The sequence below is a fragment of the Haliotis cracherodii genome, unplaced genomic scaffold, assembly GCF_022045235.1.
Source record: "Haliotis cracherodii isolate W230 unplaced genomic scaffold, xgHalCrac1.p SCAF_21, whole genome shotgun sequence".
Taxonomy (NCBI): domain Eukaryota; kingdom Metazoa; phylum Mollusca; class Gastropoda; order Lepetellida; family Haliotidae; genus Haliotis; species Haliotis cracherodii.
The window spans coordinates 14334902-14358430 of record NW_027266277.1 but is presented as its reverse complement, the minus strand read 5'-3'; the positions used below and the strand labels follow the sequence as shown (position 1 = coordinate 14358430).

Genomic DNA, 23529 nt, shown 5'->3' with positions numbered 1-23529 from the left:
ATATGGTCACTGATAGTCAATATGGTCACTAATAGTCAGGATGGTCACTGATAGTCAGGATGGTCACTGATAGTCAATATGGTCACTGATAGTCAGGATGGTCACTGATAGTCAATATGGTCACTAATAGTCAGGAAGGTCACTGATAGTCAGGAAGGTCACTGATAGTCAGGAAGGTCACTGATAGTCAGGATGGTCACTGATAGTCAGGATGGTCACTGATAGTCAGGAAGGTCACTGATAGTCAGGAAGGTCGTCATCTGATAATCAGGAAGTTCGCCAGATAGTCAGGATGGTCGTCTGATTGTCTTGAAGGTTGTCAGATATTTGGGAAGGTCGCCAGACAGTCACATGGGTCGTTGGATAGTCGCGAAGGTCGCCAGATAGCCAGGAAGGCGTTGGATAGTCGCGTTGGATTAGCACTAGAACCAGATGATGTGTTGAATGGGAGTTCAGGAAGTATCTAATTGCCGCCAAAATAATACTTGCTTCAGGTAGCCGAACCAATTCATTGTTTCACTTGACCACAGATGTTCCTATCACAGCTGGAAACAGCTGTCGTGAAACCCATATTTTACAATCTGACAAAATGATAATCCTGTAAGCTAGAGTTGCTGCAGCTGTTTTTACCTAGAAACCTTTCAACTAACATTAGTTAAACTAGTTGTATTAAACTGCATTTTTTTAAATGATAACTTAAAAATTACAATAACCAAACCTACTTTGTACAGGATCTCCTGGTTCTGATCCCAGATTGATCCTCATCCTCATCCATAGTTTGTCAGCACCAACCTGTGCTGTTGCAGTAGTTAAAACACACACACACACACACACACACACACACACACACACACACACACACACACACACACACACACACACACACACACACACACACACACACACACACACACACACACCACCACCACCACCACCCGCCTCCCTCCCTCCCTCCTCAAATAACCCATAATAATAATAAACACAATTGTTGAACACTTGAAAGTACATTTCTTACATTTCTTATTTAGGGTCATTTCTACAAAAGAAGAAAACATAATACTACGCCCGAAGCCCAAGTTTTGATTAGGCTAGGTTAAATAAATATTCTGTCTCAATGAAAATAGGACAGTTGGGTAGTAATACACCATGAATTACCTTCAAATGGGCCCAGTATGTTTTGTATAAGTGTTGAGAATGCCTTTGTTAGTGTTCAGCAGCAGTGACTGATTATAGGATGTCAGCCACAGCACATAGAGGAGGTTACTGTCAATTGTAAGGAAATAATCGCTGCCGCCAAGCCTATTCTCCGATGTCTAGTTACAGACACAGGGATCTGTAGAAAACTACCTTTACACTGGCTTACACTGATGCTTGGGTTTCCAGACACTGCCAAATATAAGCTTGTATGTGTACTTGTCTGATAGAGAGTACTTACGAAAAGACACTGATTGGATGTTTTAAGATTGGTAAAAAATAATGATAATGTAATTTTTAGCTTGTGTCTTTAGCCACTGGTCAAATTTCTTTCGGCCTAAGTATTAAGCTTAGCAAAAGGAACTCCATACATTGTCACAAAAATTCTTTGCAGATGATCCCAAGTGACATGTTTTGGCTTGTGGACAGATATAAAAGTTTTTGATATAGACTTTGAAGGTTTTACTTTGTGAACTTTATTCAAACACAGTCGTACTGCACAGTTTCATAGTAAATAACATGAAAATATATGTCATGAAAATCCTGCTGATGTAATTGTGATTAGAATAAATCAATGCTAAGAATCAGTGTTTAGAAGTGAAGATTTTCCAGTTGAAGTAAGATTTATTATTCCTTAACCATTATGATGAGACCACGCTATTGTTAGAGATGAATCTGAGCCAGGATGCTGACCATTCTGAACCTGATTTTTATACAAGTAAAACCAATATGATTATATTTATAGGTCATATGCAAAATTATGGCGAAATTATATATCAACTATGACACGATTTAAGTTCAAGAAATCACGCAAATCTCTTGATGCCGGAAGTAGAATCAATAGATTCTCTCGGTTTCTACTTACTTAACATTTACAGTTTCTGTGTATTATGAGATGGTGGGGTTGTTTAGTCATTCGTGAGTCTATTCGTTGTGGCCCCAGCCATGATTTAGCTAGTAAATCACGCACGCACGCACACTCTTCCACGTTGTCACCACACTCCAGACTGACAGTGAACTCGTCCTGCCAGTATTCTTGAAATGACAGTTGCTAAGATCCTGTACAGACTGAGAGATAATGTTTCAACACTGTTGTTATGTAAGAAAAATATTAAAAAAATGAAAAAGCAACTAGTTCCAAGGATGATGTGAATTAAATTAGAGCCTTTTAACTTTTTCTGTCCAAATAAGGAAGTATTTCAACCATTAAAACTACATGCCACTTGAATGTGCCAGGTGTGATCACTCATCCATTGATGCTGTCCCAGGTAAAAGCAGGTCAGTGATGCGGTGTCAGCTGTTTCCCAACGCAATGAATAAGATTTTTGTTCATGATGAGCTTCTTGCCAGGAGCTATGCTCGATTGACACTAATCTTCTTTGTATCCTTGCTGTGTTTACTAACAGTAATAGAGGAGGGCCATTCATGTATTGTGGTAGGTTGGCATGAGTATTGTTGGGTGGGAAGGACGAGGCTGTGACACTGTAGGGAAACAAGAACCTGGCGAGGAGGAGTCTTGTCAGTATTGGGTAGCACATTAGGGTATTGTTTGAGGAAACTGATCTATTGAGGAAGTGCTTTAGACGTTTAATTTGTGTATGTAAAGGTTTTGACTCTCTCCTGCTGCAAGTGATCAGGGTGATTATGACACGAAGAGTGTTTAACAATACTTAGGCCTTTGTTTGCAATGAGGGTGTTTTTGTGCTTCTACAACAGGAGGGGGTTCAGTATTGAGAGTCATTAGGTTGTTTGTTGATTTGTTGAAAGTTTATGGAGGTGTGAAGAAATAGGGTTTGACTGATAGACGTACCAAAGTATGTACATTAGCAATTAGTCATCACATTGATAGAAACTAACTGTTTTCATCCACTGGTCCTTAAATAACACGTAGCCAAACCCTAAATAATGGCAAATTTCTACTAGTCCTTATGATACCTTAATTGTTGGGTTGTTGGCAAGGACGAGAAGACAAGTGCCAATTTCTAACGCTGCATCATAATTGTTAGAAATTATAAGGCAGCATTCTGACTATGCCAGTAGTATTTTCAAAGCGTGCGAAAAGGGCTTGAAAAAGCCATGAATTTCAAGAGTTTGTTTTCAAAAGACCTCAAAATGACATTTGCCTTGAAAAGGCCTTATATCGACATGACCTTCAATTATTCCGAAAATTCGTAGCTGATTTTGCGTACTTCATTTGCATGATGATTGCTTGAAATACAAGGACTCTAAAAAATGAATATGATTGCGATCTGAGATGATATTTGCCTTGAATTTGCCTTGGAAAGGCCTTGAAATAATTGAGGACAAATCAGTCCCAACCCTGTTTCATCTGATGGCCAACAGAAATTGAATTTTACGTTTAATTAGATTTAGCAAAGGTTAAGACAGATCCTTCAAACTTACCTCTGCGATGATAGTAATTCTGGTTGATTCATCTGAATGTTATTTAATTCCATCTGTCCCAAATGTCACCAGTAAATCCTCAACAAACCATGCCCTTGTGTACCCAAACAGTTATCATAATAGGAACAGCTGTTATAGTCTAGGCTTTCTTGTATGTTATTATCTTTAGCTCAGCAATAATAACAAGCACTTTCAGAGTTTGAAATTAAGCATTAAAGGCAAGGGGTCCTTGTCGTAGCCCTTGTGTTAAACAATGATTTTAGGGGTTGCCTCGATTCAAATACTGTAGCAGAAAACGTCAAGGATCCCAGCCCCTTTCATTTCAAATACTGACTTCCATGAAACTGAAAGGAATATGCATGACATGGACAGATTATTGAAATACATAGCTGATTATTTCTCAGGTGTGGGCTAGATGACAATAGGGTGTGTGTGTGTGTGTGTGTGTGTCTGTCTGTCTGTCTGTTCATGAAAGTCACCACTTTTAAATCTTAAACAGATTTTACCAGATTTATGTGTCTAAATGCAGAAGGAAAAAATGGCATACCATGACAAGTTTTGTTTGTTTGTTTGTTGTGTAACGCCACACTCAGCAATGTTCCGGCTATAGGACGGCGGTCTGTAAATAATCTGGATCAGACAAACCAGTGATTGACATCATGAGCATCGATCTATGCAAATGTGATATGACATGCATCAACCAAGTCACCGAGCCTGACCACCCGATCCTGATAATTATAATTGAACATTGAGACATTAGAAAAATTCTATTTGATTTAAAAATAAGTTAGACGTCTTGTTTTTTGTTTCTTGATGTCACTATTGAAGCAAATAGTGTTGGAGACTAAGAAGGAACTTTAACTTCCATTGACTTACAGTTCACACAGGGGGGCACGAATTGCCCAGTCGTCTAAGGCGCCGCGATTCGCTGTGCAGAGTTGTGTCCCTTGGGCACTCCAGAAACCTGTGATTGTGGGTTCGAATCCCGGTTCGTCCCGGTTATGTTTCTAGGTTTGTCAGCACCATACCCGTGCTCGTGGGTTTCATCAAGGTGGTAAACGTCTGAGACCTGCATCACTTCGGGCTTTCCTCCCACATTAAGCTGACACGCTGTGATATGACTGGAATAATGTTAAAAGCGGCCTTAAATCCAACTCACTCACTTAGTTCACACAGCGACCACAGCACTATTACTGTTGTAAATCTGTGTTACATTATAAGAGTATTCCTGTGCCATGCCTGGTATCTGCAGTTATATTTTTTTCAAACTAATCTAGATTATTGAAACAGGCAAGTGGCGCTCGCTGTATATGAAATCAGCATTAGAAAAAAAATTGAAGAGAGATGTATTATAAATGATTTCATAGGCTATAAAGAGTAATGATGGTCGTTTTGCTACAATTGCTTTATGGAACTGGGCCCTGAACGTATTTTGCTCAAGAATGTGAATAAACACTGTGCCCAAATATCTGTCTACTTGCCCCAACTTGGCTATAAGCATCATTTTTTTTAGATTTCTTGTTATTATTAGACTATGACTAACTGAGCTTCGGACTGGTGGCTAACGTTACAGATTGTAAACAGATTCCTATTTCTATCATTTATCAGTCTGTGCCAAAACCTGGCTCTTGGCTTTTTTTTTTCAGTAGAATTTAGTGTTATTGTTTGACTGTTATTAGCTGAGCTGACTAGACGTAACAAGTTCACTAGACTCAGGTTTCGGGACAGTAGCTTAAGTCTTGATTTATTAACATTATGATTATGAGAAGAATCCAGTGACCTTCATCCCTAATTTATAAAAAACAAGGACTTAAGTTTGAAATAAGCAGTCAAAAGGTCATTATGGCTCTGTTACTGCTCTTGATGAGCTGTAGGTAAAATAAATATTATTATGCGTCCCGAGGGACACGTGTATTCTTTTTCTGCGCCCATTATCTACATTTGTGTGTACTGGAAGCAGATTTGTACGTCGTGTCAAACCCTAGCTTTATGACTGTCGCCCCCATAGCTACATAGACTTAAAAGAATCGTAGAGCAACTTTCACTCTATATATTTAAAATATTACAAACGATAACCATTGCACTTTGATACAGCTAATAGCTATTGTTGGATAATTTTTACCGATGGGAAGCTTGAGCAATCACGAATGAGGTTTCCCGCGATCTTGCTATTTCGATTGTGGAAACATTCTGGTGATAGTTAAACTACAAATGTGACTTTTAACAAGTCAAAGTATGACATATCAAGGCGTCAGTAGCAGTAAACAGTTGGTTGCTGTAAATAACCGTTAGTTGGTGCGATCCCATAGCTACATAGACTAACAACTGTCGTAGAGCTATAATCGCATTGTGAAACGGGGCACCACTTCGTAAGAAGGTCAGTAGTGCAACATACAAAGTAAATATAGAGCAAACGAAAATCAAAGCAGTTCACCTGCCTGTGGAAAGGAATGTTGTGTAAACAGAAAGTGCCTGAGAAAAGGAGTAAAAATAGTGAGAGAAGAAAGTTTGGCACTTATTGGTAGTATAATAAAATTACTTTTTTTTTGCTTTTTAACCATATCAAAAGACATCTATCTAGACCAGCTAATGCAAGCAATATCGAGACTGTTGATCCTTTTATTTTCTACATGTTTGACAGGTGCTGGAATTTTCTCACTAACTGACTTAAAAATGAAATGAGCTTCAGTCAGCCAAAGGAATGTGTGAAAATAAATAGGATTCCTTATTATGGTACAAACATTGGCAGTCAGCCGAGAAATATTGGGACAATTCTGTTTGCGGAAACACTACATTTATAGTTTATTTGTACTTATGGAGGACTGTATATGTTGCCACAAGTTATGCAAACAAACCTGAAAACAAGCTTGCAAGGAGTAACTACGCCCATATGTATGTAGGTAGCTGATGGCAGCCTCCCATGATGCAAATAATCTGATTTGTTTGCTGAGAACGCAGAAATTAGACAACCTCATCTCCTCAGCCTACCACCATTTGCTTGTGAAAACTGTCAGCATGATGGCCGCCTCGACATGTGTGTTTAATAAGTTCATTTTCAAAACTACAGCTTGGATTCGTTCGAGGCTTATTTGAATCGTTGTTTTTTGTGATTCCTCTCCAGGCTGGTTCGTTAGCGTGTTCTGCATGTAATATTCATGGTCGTCACTTTTGTGGGTTCACCGGAATAGAGGTCTTCAAGAATAGATGTTTGTACTAAATGCTTTGTAGTTCATTTAACCTTGGGACAACCATTATGGTGATTGATTATAGCTTTTGACATAATAAATGTTTAGCCCATCCAAAGGACAAGCCAACAAGATAAGAAATTAGCACTAGCCTGCTATCCAGAACCAATTTCACTTATGTTAAAAGGTATCGTAATAACTAGTAGAATTTCAAACATTTTGTAGGGGTATTGCTATATGTTATCACTATTCAGGCTAGTCGACTTTCTTGGTTAATTTCTCTCCCTGGCCATCACCTCAATTTCGTTGTGATAATGTCAGAATGTTAATGATTTAGATATTAATAACAGTTTCTATTGTCATGTTGGTTTATTGTTCGAAATGTTTGGACGAAAGTTATTGGTACCTTGTCATAGTTCTAATGTTAAATATTCCTGTGAAGATCTGGGTTAGAATAGATCTTCAGTGACCTATGCTTGCCGTAATAGGTGACTTTGCTTGTTGTAAGAGGCGACTAATAGGATCAGGTGGTCAGGCTCGCTGACTTGGTTGATGCATGTCATCGTATCCCAATTGCGTGGATCGATGCTCATGATGTCAATCACTGGATTGTCTGGCCCAGACTAGATTATTTACAGACCGCTGTCATATAGCTGGAATATTGCATCATGTTGCGTTATACAACAAACAAATAATGTAAAAAATATTCGTTTTTATTTTTTCAGTCAGGGATAGAAATTAAAGGTTCCGTAGCCTGTATTGTGATTTCACACTAACCGCTGCCAACTCTGCTAGAAATTCTCTGAGATACTTGGTTCCTTGTCATAAGACTGATGTTAAAATATAACAGGAAGTTTTAGGGGTCCCTAGATTCAAATACCACTGCAACCTCAAGGGCCCTTTGCCCCTTAGTTACGAGAACTGCCTTCAACATTAGGGAATTGGAAACGGGCTAATATCTGTTCGTATCTCTGATGATTCTCTCCAGGCCTGCTCCAACCCCCAAATCCCCTATAATTTCTAACTGCATATTGTCTACAGTTATCAAGTAACACATATCTGGTAAGTTTAGATAACTTTCAATGCTTTTTCAGTAAAAGATGTATGCATAATTTAGATGCATACAATTTGAAATCCCAAATTTAATGGTAGTCGACTGATATCGAGGGCTTTAGTTACCAGATAGATCTGAAATGGCAGTATTTCCTAGACAGAAGAAACCCAACAACCTAGATCAGAGATTCCTATCTTGGTCTGTCAGTGTAGGGTTTCCACTGAAACAACTGGTAGCTTTAGGAGATGATGAATTTTTATGGATTAAGAGGAACAAATCCAATAGTTTCCTATGGGACGAGAATTGTGTTAGGAAAGTAACTTGAAAACAGCGATTGCCTCACTTTCAATGTTTGGATAGTCGCCTCCAAGTTAACTAGTTTTATTGTACAATTTGTTTCCCGTGATGTCTCATCTTGGAATTTAAAGTCAGAGTCTACAGGAAATGGAGTCAATGTAAAAGCCATATTTCTCGTCTGCGATAATGTCCAATGATAAATGATACCCAGTTATTTCCTCGGAGCTGGATGTAAGCCTGGCTGGGTCTGAATGTCTATGGTGGTCGGAGGGACTATCTGTCAGTAAAAAGCTCGTAAAGTAGAGGGAGCAGAAATGCTGGAGAACTTCTCATAAAAATGTCTCCAATTCTGTAGCTCCTTGATGATGTTAGCCTTCTGTGAGTGGAACTCTGTCTCTCATCTATCAGAGAAGACCTAGTGTTTGCTGAGTTCAGTCACTACACAAAGGGTTAAGAGTCTGAGATTTTGTTGTATTTTATTGTATAATATTGGACATATTTGTTGTTCTACGTCTGTAACCCGTGCGAATGGAAATGGGTAGTGTTAGAATTTGATGTTTACTGACATTATGAAGAGAACGCTGGCTGGTTGGATCTGTCTGAAAAAGTTATAGTACCTCCACGACGGTGATAAATTGTCGGCTTGTTTCATTTCATGCAGGTGCTTGTCATATAACACTTGCACACCAGCTTCTTGTAAAGATCCCAGGTAGAATAGGTCTTTAGCATCCCGTGCTTGCTGTAAAAAACACACTATGCATGTGGTAAGAGGCGACCAAAATGGATCGGGTGGGCATCCTCGCTGACTTGGTTGATGCATGTCATCGCATCCCAATTTTGTGGTTCGATGCTCATAATGTCAATCACTGTCTTGTCTGGTCCAGACCTTATTATTTACAGACCAAAACAAACAAACAAACAAATCCAACTGAACCAAGACATTATGTAAGTGCTAGTCATGTTATATGCAGTCTGGGCCAAAAATGTTCAAGTCCACTTGCCCGAAGTTGGCCATTAGAATCATTTTTTGTACATTTTAGTCTCATCATATTGTTAATTGTCAGCTCAGCTTATTAGGCCAAACAGAATTTTACAAGACTCCGGCTTTGAACTAATTGCTGAAGTCACAGTAATGGGGTCTAGTTTCTGTCACTGGCTCATATGGCTGATGAAGCTTATGACAATGTTAATGTTGGAACTAGATAAGCCATCCATTGTCGGGCATTACTAAGAACAAGGTAACACCACCATCAACCCTTTCAAAATCCACGATCTGCCTCTGTTGCAGTAATGTTCACTCGTACCCATAGTGTGAAACAGGACACAAAGCATACGTCCTGAACAAGAGTGAATGTGGATCATGTTTTCGAAAGCCAGACAATAAGACAGGAGTTTCGGTCTATCTGAGCATGCTTAGTAATAAGGAATGAGAAATAGAATTACAAAACTAAATCAAGACCTTGCACATTACAACTTACAACTCCATTGTGTTGTATTGTAATTTTTTCACACCAGTGAAACTCTGGGTTATGATTGGTCTTCAGCAACTCATGCTTGCTGTAAGAGGTTTGCTGACTTGGTTGATTTGCATAGATCAGTGTTCATGATATCAATCACTCGGTGGTCTGGTCCAGGCTCGATTATTCACATACTTATAAGACTCTTATCATGTCTATAAGACAGGACTTAATTGTTTCTATGGTCCTGTAGTGTTTCACGATATGGTAAGCAGTAGAAACTAACATTTTTCGTCCACTAGTCCTTAAAATGATAACATATATCAAAACGCTTAAGAATGACAAATCTCTACTAGTCCTCATGATACCTTAACTATTAGCAGTTTCGCAAGTACTATAGGACTACTGCTATTTTCTAACACAGGGTCAGTGTTTACTAAAATAACAATGTTTACGTTTCCAGTAATTTCAAGAGCTGTCATTATTGGTGTCCAGAAGACTACTAGCATTATCTGATGTCAAAGTACACATTCTTTCAGTGAGCCTTAATGTTCTTAATGTATCACGGCAACATTTAGTATAGTCCTTATGACCAACAGATTTATTGAAACCCACAGGGAACACTGGATTTTCATGTGTTGTCTATTCTCAAACTTGCTACTAATACTCCCCTTTTAAGACCTACAAATATCAATATCATTTATGCAGAAGTTTCTGGATGTCCCGGACTCCAACGCAGTTGGGTTTTCTTTCTTCATAAAAATCAACAATGGCAGCCACAGCAGACAATATATTTTTACAATGGAGACTCCTTGCCTTCTCCATTGACATTTTTTTTGGTGTTCTTAGCGAATGTTTATGGGAGCGTTTTCAGTTAAAGATAAATTCAAATGGCTGTCATGGCAACCATCAGACATTGGGTGTCAGAATACATCTGAATATAGCCGAATGTCAACTTTTGACTGCTTCATGGGTGCTATTAGTGTCGGATATATCATACCTTATGAACCATTTCTATACATCAGGTGAAGTTTATGGGCATGTTTACTTTGAAGGTCAAGGTCACGACTTGTGAAGGTTTTAAAAACATTTGAGAAAAGTGTGTTTCCTCAATAACCACTCAACCCCAAAAAAGTACTAGAATCTGTACTTTACTAAGAAAGTGTTATCCCAAATATAACATTAGTTACATTTGACCACTTTCTAAATGGCATGGTGTATTCATAACCACTTTAAGGACTTGAGACATTTTGACCTTGAGGTCAGGATCTCAATTTTATTAATTTTTTGTTGAGGTCAAGGACAAGTTCAATTATGTTGTCAACCTTTTCAGTTCTCTTGACAATGAGCCACAGCTCATATTTGGAAAGACAGTCATATTTGGCTTTGCACGTCAAGTAGATTTCTGAAAGAAAACTACTTATTGGAAACTTTAAGGTGAAATAAACTCTACATGTTGTTTCTGATAATCTTATCACATACTAAAGCGAAAGTAAATTGAAGTCTTCAAATATGTCAGTTTTCTATAAACAGTTACTGTATAAGACTATGTAAATAGACTTATAACTGGGGGCAAACGATGTCTATCTTGACTAATTTGAAATTCTGGACCCCAACTGCTGTGTTTGAATGGAATTGTGTGTCCTGGAGACATTCAACAAATTGAACCTTTACTAAACAGGAATTGGCAAGGATGCCACAATCACCACCAATATCACAACATGCCAGTGGCAGGTGAAATCTCAATGACAGTCATTGAAGGAACACAAAATATGTTTTTCTTTTGAGGAAAGTGAAGATTGTAAGATGTGCTTGACATTTTAGATAATCAAACTTTCAGATTATTGATGTGTCTGTCTGCAGCAATAGCGTTGAATGCTAGCTCAAACTATTGGCATCATTTGTTGTTTTTTAAATACTGTAGATATTCCGGGTAAGAATATGGGTCCCCAGCAACCACTGCTTGTCGCAAGAGGCAACTACATGGATCTGGTGGTCAAGCAGTGACTTAGTTGATGCATGTCATCATATCCCAATTGCATGGATCGATGCTCATGATTTCAGCCACTGGATTGTGTAGCCCAGTCTCAATTATTTACAGACTGACATCATATGGCTGTAATATTACAGAGTCCTGCTCCAAAATAACAGATGCCAAAATTGGCACTATTTTCAGTAGATTTCAGTGTGCATGTACACAGTAACCTCCGCTAATAACGAACACGTTTATAATGAACTGACCGATATAACAAACATTTTTAGTCCCGTCCATTTGTTGTATATAATGCTGTATATTTGCTTTTAACAAACTACGGTTATTACAAACTAAGATTAGTGGTAACCGTAGTTTACTGTATATGCAGAAAATCTACGAGCAGCTTTAGAAATTTGCATTTTTGCTAACTGACCAGTGTATTGTCAAACAGTGGATATGGACCTTGATTAGCTAAGCTTGTGAGACCGAAACACAATCACCAGACTTTATGCTTCAGATTAATGACCACAGTCGTACCCTTTGACTACAGCCACCATCTGTCCATTGAGCTCAGTTTATAATACCGTATTCGACGTAATAAGCACCCACGGCAATATTTCTTAATATATTGTCTAGTGAACAATCACAATCAGCACCCCTTCTGATTGATCAATGTACAAAAGACTTATTTATTCGCGTATAATATGCATTTGTGTGTTATATGCATCCTTAATTATGGGCAATTAAATTCTGGAAAAATATGTACCGTATGTGGTATATAAACATTTCAGGCTGTCATCATAAACCCTGAAATTTATCTTTCAACTCTGTTTTTTTACCAAAATATTATTCTAATAAGAGCCCCCTATATTTAATTTTGAGAGCGCCCTGGGCACTTATTATGTCAAATACAGTAACCAACCTGTTGGGATCCAGGTCAGAAGTCCCCAGCAACATATGCTGGTTGCAAGAGGCAACTCAGTGGATAAGTAATTTAAGCTTGGTGACTTAAATGTTGCATGTCAACCTACCCCAAAGCCATTGACCGTTGCTCATAATATCAAAAACTTGATTGCCTTGTCCAGATTTGACAGTTTACAGACCGTCACTGTATAGCTAGAGTATTGCTGAGTGTAACGTAAACAACAAATAGAATCATAAGAGCCCATATATAAACATTACTTGCTATTAAGAATGTTGCCAATAGATGAATTGGGGCTGGTAGACTGCAGACAGAATGGAATACATGAGACAAGATTTCTGTGTGTTTTTTGCTGAAGGGCAAACTTGAGTGATGTCACCTTTGATGAGCATCTGATTGGGAGTCTAGTCATTTTTCATCCCTCCATGCACTAAAGAGTGATTGTGCGTCTACTGTCTATCAGATTAAGTGGCCACAGCAGGGCAACAGGGAGCATTAATTGGTCATGTAATATTCTTAATGGTCTGGAAATGCTTTTGGGGCACTTGCGGGAACATGGCGCTAATTACCCAGAATATTGTAATTAACAGGAATAGCGTTAGTTACTTGTCAGGTGTACAAAATATAAACTGACATAGCTCAATGCCAGGAGTTGAGTGTTGCCGGGCAACAAAGGTAGACTGGAAGATTTTAAAAGTCATCAGTAATTATGGTGATAACTTGAGGCGAAACATGGAGGCATGGTCTCACCATGAGCTGTCTAGTTACATGCGTTGAGACATCAACCAGTCATCATATTTGGGTTTTACACAGCATTTTCAGTTACATTTTAATGAGTTTATGCACTATGAGTGTTTTGGCACTGTTTATGTGCTGTGTGGTGCCTTTTGCTTGATATTGGTGAAGCTCACACCAGACTGTGGTCGATAACGCAGGATACGATACGATGCGATACGATGCGATACAATACGATACAAATTTCGACCGGTCACAATATGATTCATATTTCATTAGACTGATCACAATACGATACATATTTCAGTAGACTGATCATAATATGATATATATTTCAGTAGACTGGTCACAAAGCGTTACATATTATAAATAAGTATAATGAATTGATATCCAAGCAGTACATGTCATTTGGTTATATTTACTACAAATGGGAAGTTATGGATGCCAACAAGGATTTATCTAGACCTGCACAGAGGCCAGAATTAGCCCCAAGTCTATACCAAATGTCTATGAAAATTTCAAAACTGGATTTAAACATTTCCCAATTCATGTTGTTATAGTTACAACTAATCTTATGGTATTTTAGAGGTGACTACTTATATTTCACTTATAACAGAACCAGTATGGAGGAAGATGCTTAAATGCTTAGTTTGCATTATTACATTGAATGCAATGTTATACAATGTTAAATAAAAACGTCTTAATTTAGAAGAAAAAATTATAACTTTTTAACAAAATTATTATTTTCCCCAGTTTGCCTCCAAGGAGCATTTAGTTTGGAATCATAGATACATCTGTTTAAGGTGGCCAGTGTATAAAACAGTGGTGTGTGGGGAAAGGTACAGATATGTTGCCCAGACATGTGAACACTCTGCCATGTGATGTCCACTATTTGATGTAGAGTGTTAAAACACCTCACTGGGATTAAATGCCAGCCTTTCTTGCAACTAATGTTTTTTATGGATTGAGAGAAGTATGTTAATAGGTTATTTAGGTATTTAGTGGAAATTCTTAGCCAATTGACAGGTAGAAAATGTGGAAAAGCTTTCAGTGTGTTGTATTTCCATAGAGCTTTTCCATATGTGGCAGGGTTTTTTTTCAGTTATTTGTTTGTAAAAGTAGGAAAGTACTGATATCCATCAGCCAAAAGGTTAAGATGAGTCACATTTTGATAAAAATATAGAAATATGTACTTCTTGGATGTATTTACTATATCAGCATGGTAGACCTGAACAAGACCCCAGAAACATGGGAGAACTTGTCGTGAATTTCTCAACATTTCATCAAGATTACAGTTAGTTGCTTTTCTGACTGCTTCATTTCCATTACAGCAGGGAAATTAACCAGTTTTACAGCCTTTGCAGTGATTTGGCTAGAGAGAGTTAATATCATTAGGACATGTTTGTGATTCTTTCAGTTTTTGACAGGACATGTTACTGTATCTTTACTAAAATTGAAAAAATATCTTCAGGACCTTTTCTATGACAATCAGTCAATGTCCTTTGAAATTGAACCCATCTGAAACACTGCTATTGCCCATATGATGTTAAGATTAATATGATTTCCTGTCTGAACGACATTGTAACATTCATACTATCCCCACTATAGTAATCAGGGAAAAAACTATTTTTCTTAGCACTTCCCTGAATGGGATACCTTTAACATGGGGGAGGGGGATGTCATGTGACTCATTTTACTTGCTTTTCCTACTGCAGTAGTCTTCAAGTCTATGGGTTCCTCGTTTCAAAGACTACAGGAGCAAAGTTCATTTGACCCCAGAACTCCCCTAAAATTTGAACACTGTTCTGTACATGCTATCTTAATCCTGTCACTTAATGTCCATGTTGTGTTACAGTTGGTACCCGCAGAAAGCAGCGCATCCGACACACAGTCACAATGTACCGACTCCCAGGCTGGGGACGTGGTCCCCCTCCCCGCGGAGAGGGTTGGGGGGATCGGAGACAGCAGGCCGCCATCATTTCAGTAAGTATATTGAACTATGGGTTTCAGTGTTGGACATACTTTGGGTCGTTATTAGGAGTGAAAAATTTGAAACCTGACTGAACTTAACAAAGGCTCAGGGCAATTTGCTAATGGTAGTTCTCCATTGGCTGGAGGAATTCTGAGATGAGATACTGTCGTCATATAAGCCTACTCGTTAGTGGAAGTGTGTGGTGCCGAAGTGAGGTCTTGTACAAAAAAATATTAGAGTAATGATTTGAAACGTGGCCCACCAATTAGTATATTGAGTTACCTTATTTTGCCTTTGGTATGATGCATAGGGCTCATTTGTGCTGTTCCTTATTTAAATAATTCTTGAAGAAATCACAAACATGTTGTAGTATTGCTTAAGGTATAAACCTGCAAGTATATATGTGGCATATTAGAAACTAGTATCAATGAAGACAGTTGACTTGTGCTTGCAAGTACTTGAGAAAGATTCTAGCATCTGTTCGAAAATGTACGGAAAGAAAATGTCAACTGTCTTCAGTGTATGATATAGGCAAGTGGGGATACCATGCTTATTTCACCCACTACCCCCACAGAAGTGTAAAACAAAATGTTTTAATGTAATCAAATATGTTTTTCCTAACATTCCAGAGATTGAATCTGAGAATGTAGAACAGCAGTTTGATGTTAAAATGTCTTCTACTTGAGTGAAATTGCACACAGTTGCACTGAACCAAGTTCCAGTGTAGTAACATGTAACCAGTTGCCAGATACTTTCACACTTGAGTGAACCCTCCATTATGAGCCCTCCATTATGAGGGAATAAGCATATGCCCAGGTTGTCATTAACAATCACTTGAACAGCACACCCACCATTTACTGCCGTTTTATATAGAGGGAGGAGGTGAGTTTTTATGCTGCATTCATCAGTATTGCAGCAGTGTCAAGGAAGGTGAAGGTTTAGCTCAGTGGTGAGAGCACTTACTTGTGACGCAATAACAGGATCCTACTTGCCTGCCCATGGCTATGTAGTGTAATGCCAGGTCTTTTTGTCCCCACTTTATACCACTTACCATGCTTACTGCTATTTTATATAGAGTGGGTGGGTACGCAGGATTTATCTGGACCTGCTCAGTGGCCAGTATTCAGCCCCAAGTTTACAGCAACTGTCATAATGTAGTCTTTTTGTTCACACTTTGCTCATCACAGCAAAATACAGAAGACGTTTGAGTCTTGAAGGGTAAAACGCATGATGTCATTCTTGGGGTTCCTGGTATGATATCACTGGATTGTTGCCGAAAGCAACAGCTCACTAGTAACTGGGTACTTGATCCATAAGGTTTCAAATCAATTTGGAGCTCAGTAATGTTGAATTGTGACCCCAAGGTTACATTGTTACACTTAATTTGGCTTTTGTATCCTGACTCCTTGTATATTGATACAATAAACCATGGCGTTTGGGCTCATTGTTGAAGGACCCAGCTCTGGTTCTACCTATTCAGGAACAGGCTAAATAATTGGGAATTTGCTGCGAAACAGCACTGTGACATCTGTCAAAACAACTCTAAAGAAGCAGTGCTTGCTTTCATTGCATAAGAGAGGCAAGCCAAGCGTAGTTTCCATGATTGAAATCAAGATGTCTGTTTAAGCCGTTGAGCAGCTGTTGCTCTGTGGCTGTTGTTGCTGTTGCAGAACCAGACAGAGCTACAGCGAAAGTTTTACCTCCAACTATAAATGTTGGAAGTTGGACGAACTTATGTGTAGTGGTTGTGGAATATTTTCTGACACTATCCTGAAATAACTTGTAATATTTCTGGAAGGAACTGATGTAGGATGATCGTGTAAATTCATGCTGAATCCAGGAATCTCACTGGTTGGGAGAGTTCAATGATTTGGGGGTGTCGAGACAGGGAAACCAGGAATTATATCATTTTCAAACGGTTAAACTGCAGTTTCTCTGCCCTGAAGTACACCTTTAGCATGGCAGATTGATTGGAGGCTAGATGAGGGAAAACATCTTTCCAAGTACATTAGCTAGAGGTCTATTATCATGGGTACATTATGTTTGATAAACAAGGTAGATGCAAGGACATCTACAATGTATTGTGTACAGTTCGTCTGTGAACCAGTGGCTGAGGGTTATTGTCCCTTGAAAGAAGAAATAACTGTCCGTTTCTAAGAAAAATGAAATGGTTCATCTAGCTCTATGTCATACCTGGCTGATTGCTACCCCTTGCAGGTTTCTACACCCTGAACTAACCACGTCAGTGTGAATCTATTGGAGTTGTTCCCCACTAATGCTAGTCATAAGAGGCTACTCAATAGTAGAAACTAACATTTTTGTTCCACTAGTCCTTATGATTATCACATAAAGCAACACCTTTACAAATGGCAAATTTCTACTGGTCTTTGTGATACCTTAACTCTTAGGCAGTTTGGCAAGGACTACATCTGCTACTTCATTGATTGGGCTATGAGCCTTTTAGACTTGTTGCTTGCGTGTCATCATATCCCAATGGTGTTTATTATTGCTCATAGTGTCAATCACTGGTTTGTCTGGCCCAGCCTTGATTTATACACAGACAGGTGCAACCGTGACTCGAACATTTGGTAAACAGTTCCCTTGCTCATACGGAGGTTTGGCAAGGAGTCATCAGAATCGTTGCCTGATAGATGTAGAGTTTACTACAGGAGTGTCTTTCAGATACCATTTATCTACCTATCTAACGAGCATAAAATATTATATTTAGACGTGCCATTGTTTATTTCAGTGCAAACGCATCAGTAGTGAGTCGAGATGAAACTTGTGACACATGTACGGAGACGGACTCAGTTATCAGTGCAGCGGCAAGGAGAGGTATGTAGAGTTTTCTCCCTTGTATATACACCCTTATATGTTCTAGGTTAGTGTGATATATCTGGTGCAAAGTCAGGAGATATATATCTATACCCATATATACCCAGGAGATAAACATATGCCTTTATGAGGCCAGTGGAGGCCCAGGTGGCCCAGGCGTCTAAGGCATGACAATTAGCATCCATTGGGCACACCAGAAACCTGGGAGCATGGGTTCAAATCCCAGTTCTCCCTGATAATGTTTCTTGGTTTGTCAGCACCATACACGTACTTGTGTTTTACACCAAAGTGCATCACATAGGGCTTTCCTCCCACATGATGCTGACACGCTGTGATAGCTGAAATGCTGTTCAAAGCGGCATTAAAACCAACTCACTCACTCACTCAATCACTTATGAGGCTAGTAGTGATTGATATTATAAACTTTGACAGTACTTGATAGCTGCTTATTGCTAGGTAAACCGTGATGATAACTTAAGAAACGACTTTACACAGTGTGTCTACAGACCTAGGACAAACTTTTGAGGAAGGACGTACTTGGTTTATTTGTGAATGGAATAATATGTCGATGTTGGCTTTTACTGGCAATGCCGGTTAAAGACATTGTATAGCATCATTTGTAATTGTGGGATCCTTAAGGTTATCTGTAACTTTCAACATCAAATTTTATTATTAACACCACCTGAGTCTCATGTTTAATTTGGAACAATGTACAGCAGAAACTGATAGAATATGTTTCATGTTTGTGACCGACACCAGTAAGTTTGAATACCACAAGGCCATGAACCTCCCCAAATTTTGAACTGGTCAGAATATGTCCCCAATAACTCACACTTGTCTGCTTGTTGGGATTCCAAGGCAAAATAGGCTTTCAGTAGTATAAGCTTGTTTCCTGGTTTGGGTTCCTGGTCAGAATAAGTGCAAATGATACAAGAGGTGGAATCTGGTTGTTCCATAGGAGAGGCTTGGAGAGACATAACTCGTAATAGCCACTGGTAGCGCTACAATCGTGCCCAGGAATTCCAGCCTAGTTGGACAAGGGTGGAAACTGGACTTTCACAGTCAGTCAATGCCCTTGCCTCAGGAAGATGGTTACTGGATGCTTATAGAATACAAGCTAGAAGGATTTATGGATTGTTTGTACGAGGTGCTAAGTGGTGGACTTACAGCATTCGTTCATGAAAAGTGAAATAAGCTTAATTCTGACTTTCATGTATTCTATATATTGTTCATTATCATTTTAAGAAAGGAAATATGTTGAAATGTCCAACCTTTGGAGAAACATTGCTAAGTTAGCATATTGTTCAGACAGCGTAACCTTATCTCTTTGTGGGGTCATGAACAATGGATGTTATGTCATATTGTTCTCAGCAATGTGACATCATATCACATCATGATATCATTCAGCAGTGATAATCACTATAATGCATGTGTAAATATCAGAAAGCTATTATCCTTATATCTCTCTACCCTAGTATGGGTAATATTCATAATTGTGTACCTACTGTTGTCTGAGATGTCAGAGCACGATAGATCTTCAGTTCCATAGCCTAAGTACCCTATTTCCTCCACTAAATGCTTTCAGACACTCTTTACTACCAACATTTAATCAGGAACCAGCCTTATAATTCCAATTTCAGACTAATGATTCGCTCAAACTCTTCTTCGGTACCGAAGTTTAAAAGTTCTCTAAAATGCTTTAGTTTTCCAGGGACAATGTTTTTGAACGCTTACAGTAGTTGAAATACAATATGTAATGCATTAAGAAACTACCTGGCTATTTTGTTTGTTTCATCACCAGCGTATAATCGAGGAAATACGGTATTAGGACATGCTAAAATAGTGGCAGGGTGGTCATAATTGTATTTTCAAGACTGTTTTGCCAAAGAACACCAGAACATTATGATACTTAGAATAAGAAAATAGAGTGTTATACTTTTTTTACAAAATATCTCTTTTTGACAAATAGGTTTGTTTTATCTTATTCAACTCACAGAATGAAAAATAACATTGAATTGGTAGCTATCATGACTGTGTTGTAAAGTATGGTCATGAAGATAACTTTTGGCAATTTTCCAGTTAGTGGTGATATCTATACACCTTTTGGGAGACATTGATTAATTTGGTAGCAAAACCATAAACACAATGAGGTGATGTACAGGAAATGTGTCGATACTGTTGTCGTACTGGGAATTTGTGATTGATGAATAAATTTGAGAATATGAAATATGAGTCACCTTGAAAAGAAAGTTCGAAAATGTATCACAATTCGCCATTTCAAAATTAATTTGGATTTTAATAATTAAGGTGTCATGTTTGATCCCTAATTTACAAATCAGATATGTGTAGATAAATCTACAAATTGATATAATTTGTAATTCTAGATTTTATCTTAGGTTTCACTGAGCAGAGTTGCATGTTTTGGCATGCCAGAGACCTAAGGTCTTGGTGGGAGTCTTAGTTGGCCTGATGATGTTTCTAGGTTTGTCAGCACCATACCCGTGCTGTACCACCTTATGCCACAGGTGTAAAATAAGCCCTAAATGATTCTAAAATGTGGCCGCAACTGAGTTTATGTGTATTGATGTACAACCCCGATACAGCACCCCCTGTCTGGGTGCAAGCAGGTGAAGAGCTAAACGTGATTGGATAGATGTTTATTTATACTGTAGAGTATCTTCCCAGGATGCCACTCGGATAAGGATTGAGCCTCATTCTGATTTCCGTCTCGACCACATGAAATAACACACTCGACACACCTCCAAATGTCAGGGGACTCTAAGGGGGAAATATTGCAGTGATAAACTCAGATTCTGTTGCTTGTTGCCCAGGGGCTTGACAGTGTGGGGTCAGGATACAGGGTTCAGGGGAGACAATCCTGGCATGTTTGACATGTTATGTGTAAATAAAGATAAGATTATTGGCAATTAAGAAAAAAAGACATGCCAACATTCTGTCAATATCAAAGTTGTAGGTACGGATCAATTCTTTTTGAGTCAGTTCAGGAGTAGCTTGACATCAGTTTGCCTGCATTCCTTACATCAATGCATACAGCTGAATAAGTCAGTACACAACAAATGCTTCGGTTTGAAGAACTGTACTTTTATCCAAAATGGTTTTTGTCCCTACAGTAAAATGAAGCCAATTCTTCTTCTCCTGTGTGGTGATATGGCTTCAAGTAGCATTGACCAACACACTCAGAATGAGAGAATCATTGTCAGTGAGGCTCTTTCACCTTCTTATGGCAACATCTGGAGTTGAACGGAAGAAGGATTATTCTGCACTATTATTTATGGTTCCAGCCGACCCATTTGTGAATACAGTTTGAGAGTGAACATTGTGATCAATATGTAGGTGCCACACAGACTGTTCAATACATAGCCAGTAGATGGGACCAGGTATTAACAGGTATTAATACCTGTCATGTGATGGCCATTATTGGTCAGGAACTCAATCCCTTCTAATCACTCAAATAAAGGCATAAAAACCTTCTTGAGATTAATATCTGTCCTTAGTCGTGTGTGTTCCTGATCTTTAGTATACAAACAAGCAGATTGTTATCACAATTGGTAGCCATTACCATGTGACATGAAGTCTTTATCTTTCTCTGACAGTGGTATAAACATTGTATCGGTGTCCTTCCTACCCCTTAGTGCTGTGCTAAACAAATATAGACACGTGATATTGCCTAGCTGTGCTATACAGGGTATATCTCTCCAGGCAGTTGTGTGTTACACACACAGACAATAGTGTTGTATCACACAGACAGTATGGTCTTATGTGACAGGAGACAATAATGTTATATGAGATTTATGGCATGTTGTGTCAGGACTAACACTAAGCAGTGGTTAAGTGTCAGTGTCTACCTGTAGGAGTGTTGATTACAGTTGAATCAGATCTTTGCCTGGGACAAAAGCAAGATCCTGCAGTTCTGACATCATGAAAAGTCGATTTTATGACGACTTTGACATTGAGGAGCTACCATGGCAAGGTATTTTCTGGCATGTTTTGGATCTGTACCTTTCAAGGGAGGTTGGTTGATGTATATGTTATGTCTGTCTGTAACCTCATAAGTAGAATCAGAGAACTTAAATAGTGGGAGATATTTGTTTCTTTGACGTTTGAATGTTCATTAAGATCATAAGTAAAATTAGTACTACTGTGTTGTAGTATTTTGAAATACTAAAACTACAAATGGGGGGAAAACAACAACAATAAAAATAATAATAATGCTTTTTCTACAGCACAAAATTCCTAATCACAGGGACATGCTCAATGCACAACACAGCATATGTACATATATATACAACAGAGAGGGGAGAGTAAGATAATAAACATATACATTTAGTTGTAGGGTTCGAAAATGTAAGTTTTGAGTCCAGATTTAAACACTGATACAAGGTGCACTTCTGTATGTTGATTGAGTTGTGACGTAAGGTAAGGTTTGGCATTGTTTTGAAAAGTTTGTGGTAGGTAAGTAGGTCAAGAATGGTGGGAGTTGAAGGAAAGCTGTCGTGTTGTCAGTTGATTTATTGTTTGAAACTGCCATGATCAGTGAATCAATAACTCAAAAATCAATACTTGTGTCTAGGAGAAGCTTAACTGATCACTGATAACGTACCACTCCAGAAGATTCAAGTGTTGTGGTATAGGAATATGAGTGTTGATAATATAGAATCCAAATTGATATCTGCCCATGGTAGAATACAAATAGAACTAAATATACTGTGTCCCTAGTTGGTTTCCATGGTAACTATTTCCTCATGTTTGTAATTCAAGGACTTATGGGGATTGGTTGGTGCCAATGGGAGCTGACTATGGATAGTGTTGACTTGAGCTGGAACATTGCAGTCTTTGCCAACGTCTTTTGAGATAACCCATCATTTTCAGTCTATATTAGTCTTGATGCAGGGATGAAAATTAGCACCAGCCTGGACCAGTTTTGTTAATATTAAAGTAGTGAAATTTCAAAGTTTTGAGGATTATTGGCATTGCTATATGTTATGACTGTTCAAGCTGAAGTCTTTGATAGGTGTTTTGAAATTGGAAGAACATGAATATATAACACTTTTCTATGGATAACAATTGCCATTTCATCAGGTGAAGGGGCAAGAAGTACCTTTGAAACATTGTGGCAAAGACTAAAAGTTGTTATCCCTAAAAAAGTGTCATATATTCACTGTAGATAGTAGACTTTCTTGGCTAGCTTCTATCCCTGGAACTTTATCTATGGATTATTATTAACCAAGCTTGCTGGACCAAATACGTTCAGTAGACAAGGAATCAGTCTTGTTGAGGAAACCAAAAGCTGAGATTGTGTCCTCATAGCCCAATGGAGTGGAGTGTTGCTCACTCTGTCAGTCATCGGTGTGTTTTGTGCAGATTTGATGTATGGCTGTCTGTAAATAATCAAGTCTGGACCAGACAATCCAGTGATTGACATCATGGTCATTGATCTATGCAATTGGGACACGATGGCATGCATCAACCAAGTCAGCAG

At 38.5% G+C, this 23529-nt stretch overlaps 1 protein-coding gene across 8 annotated transcripts in view; it reads left to right on the top strand.

Annotated features, from left to right (window-relative positions):
* LOC139470852 (segment polarity protein dishevelled homolog DVL-3-like) overlaps window positions 1–23529 on the top strand; it is a 74831-nt gene that overhangs the window by 14769 nt on the left and 36533 nt on the right. For 4 of the 8 annotated variants that reach the window (XM_071253169.1, XM_071253173.1, XM_071253166.1 and 1 more), the window contains exons 3-4: window positions 15078–15205; window positions 17944–18029. In XM_071253169.1, coding sequence (XP_071109270.1) covers window positions 15078–15205; window positions 17944–18029 — 214 coding nt within the window. Of the gene's footprint in view, window positions 1–15077; window positions 15206–17922; window positions 18030–23529 lie in introns of all 8 variants that reach the window. The other 4 variants (XM_071253168.1, XM_071253167.1, XM_071253165.1 and 1 more) reach the window with 1 other exon arrangement.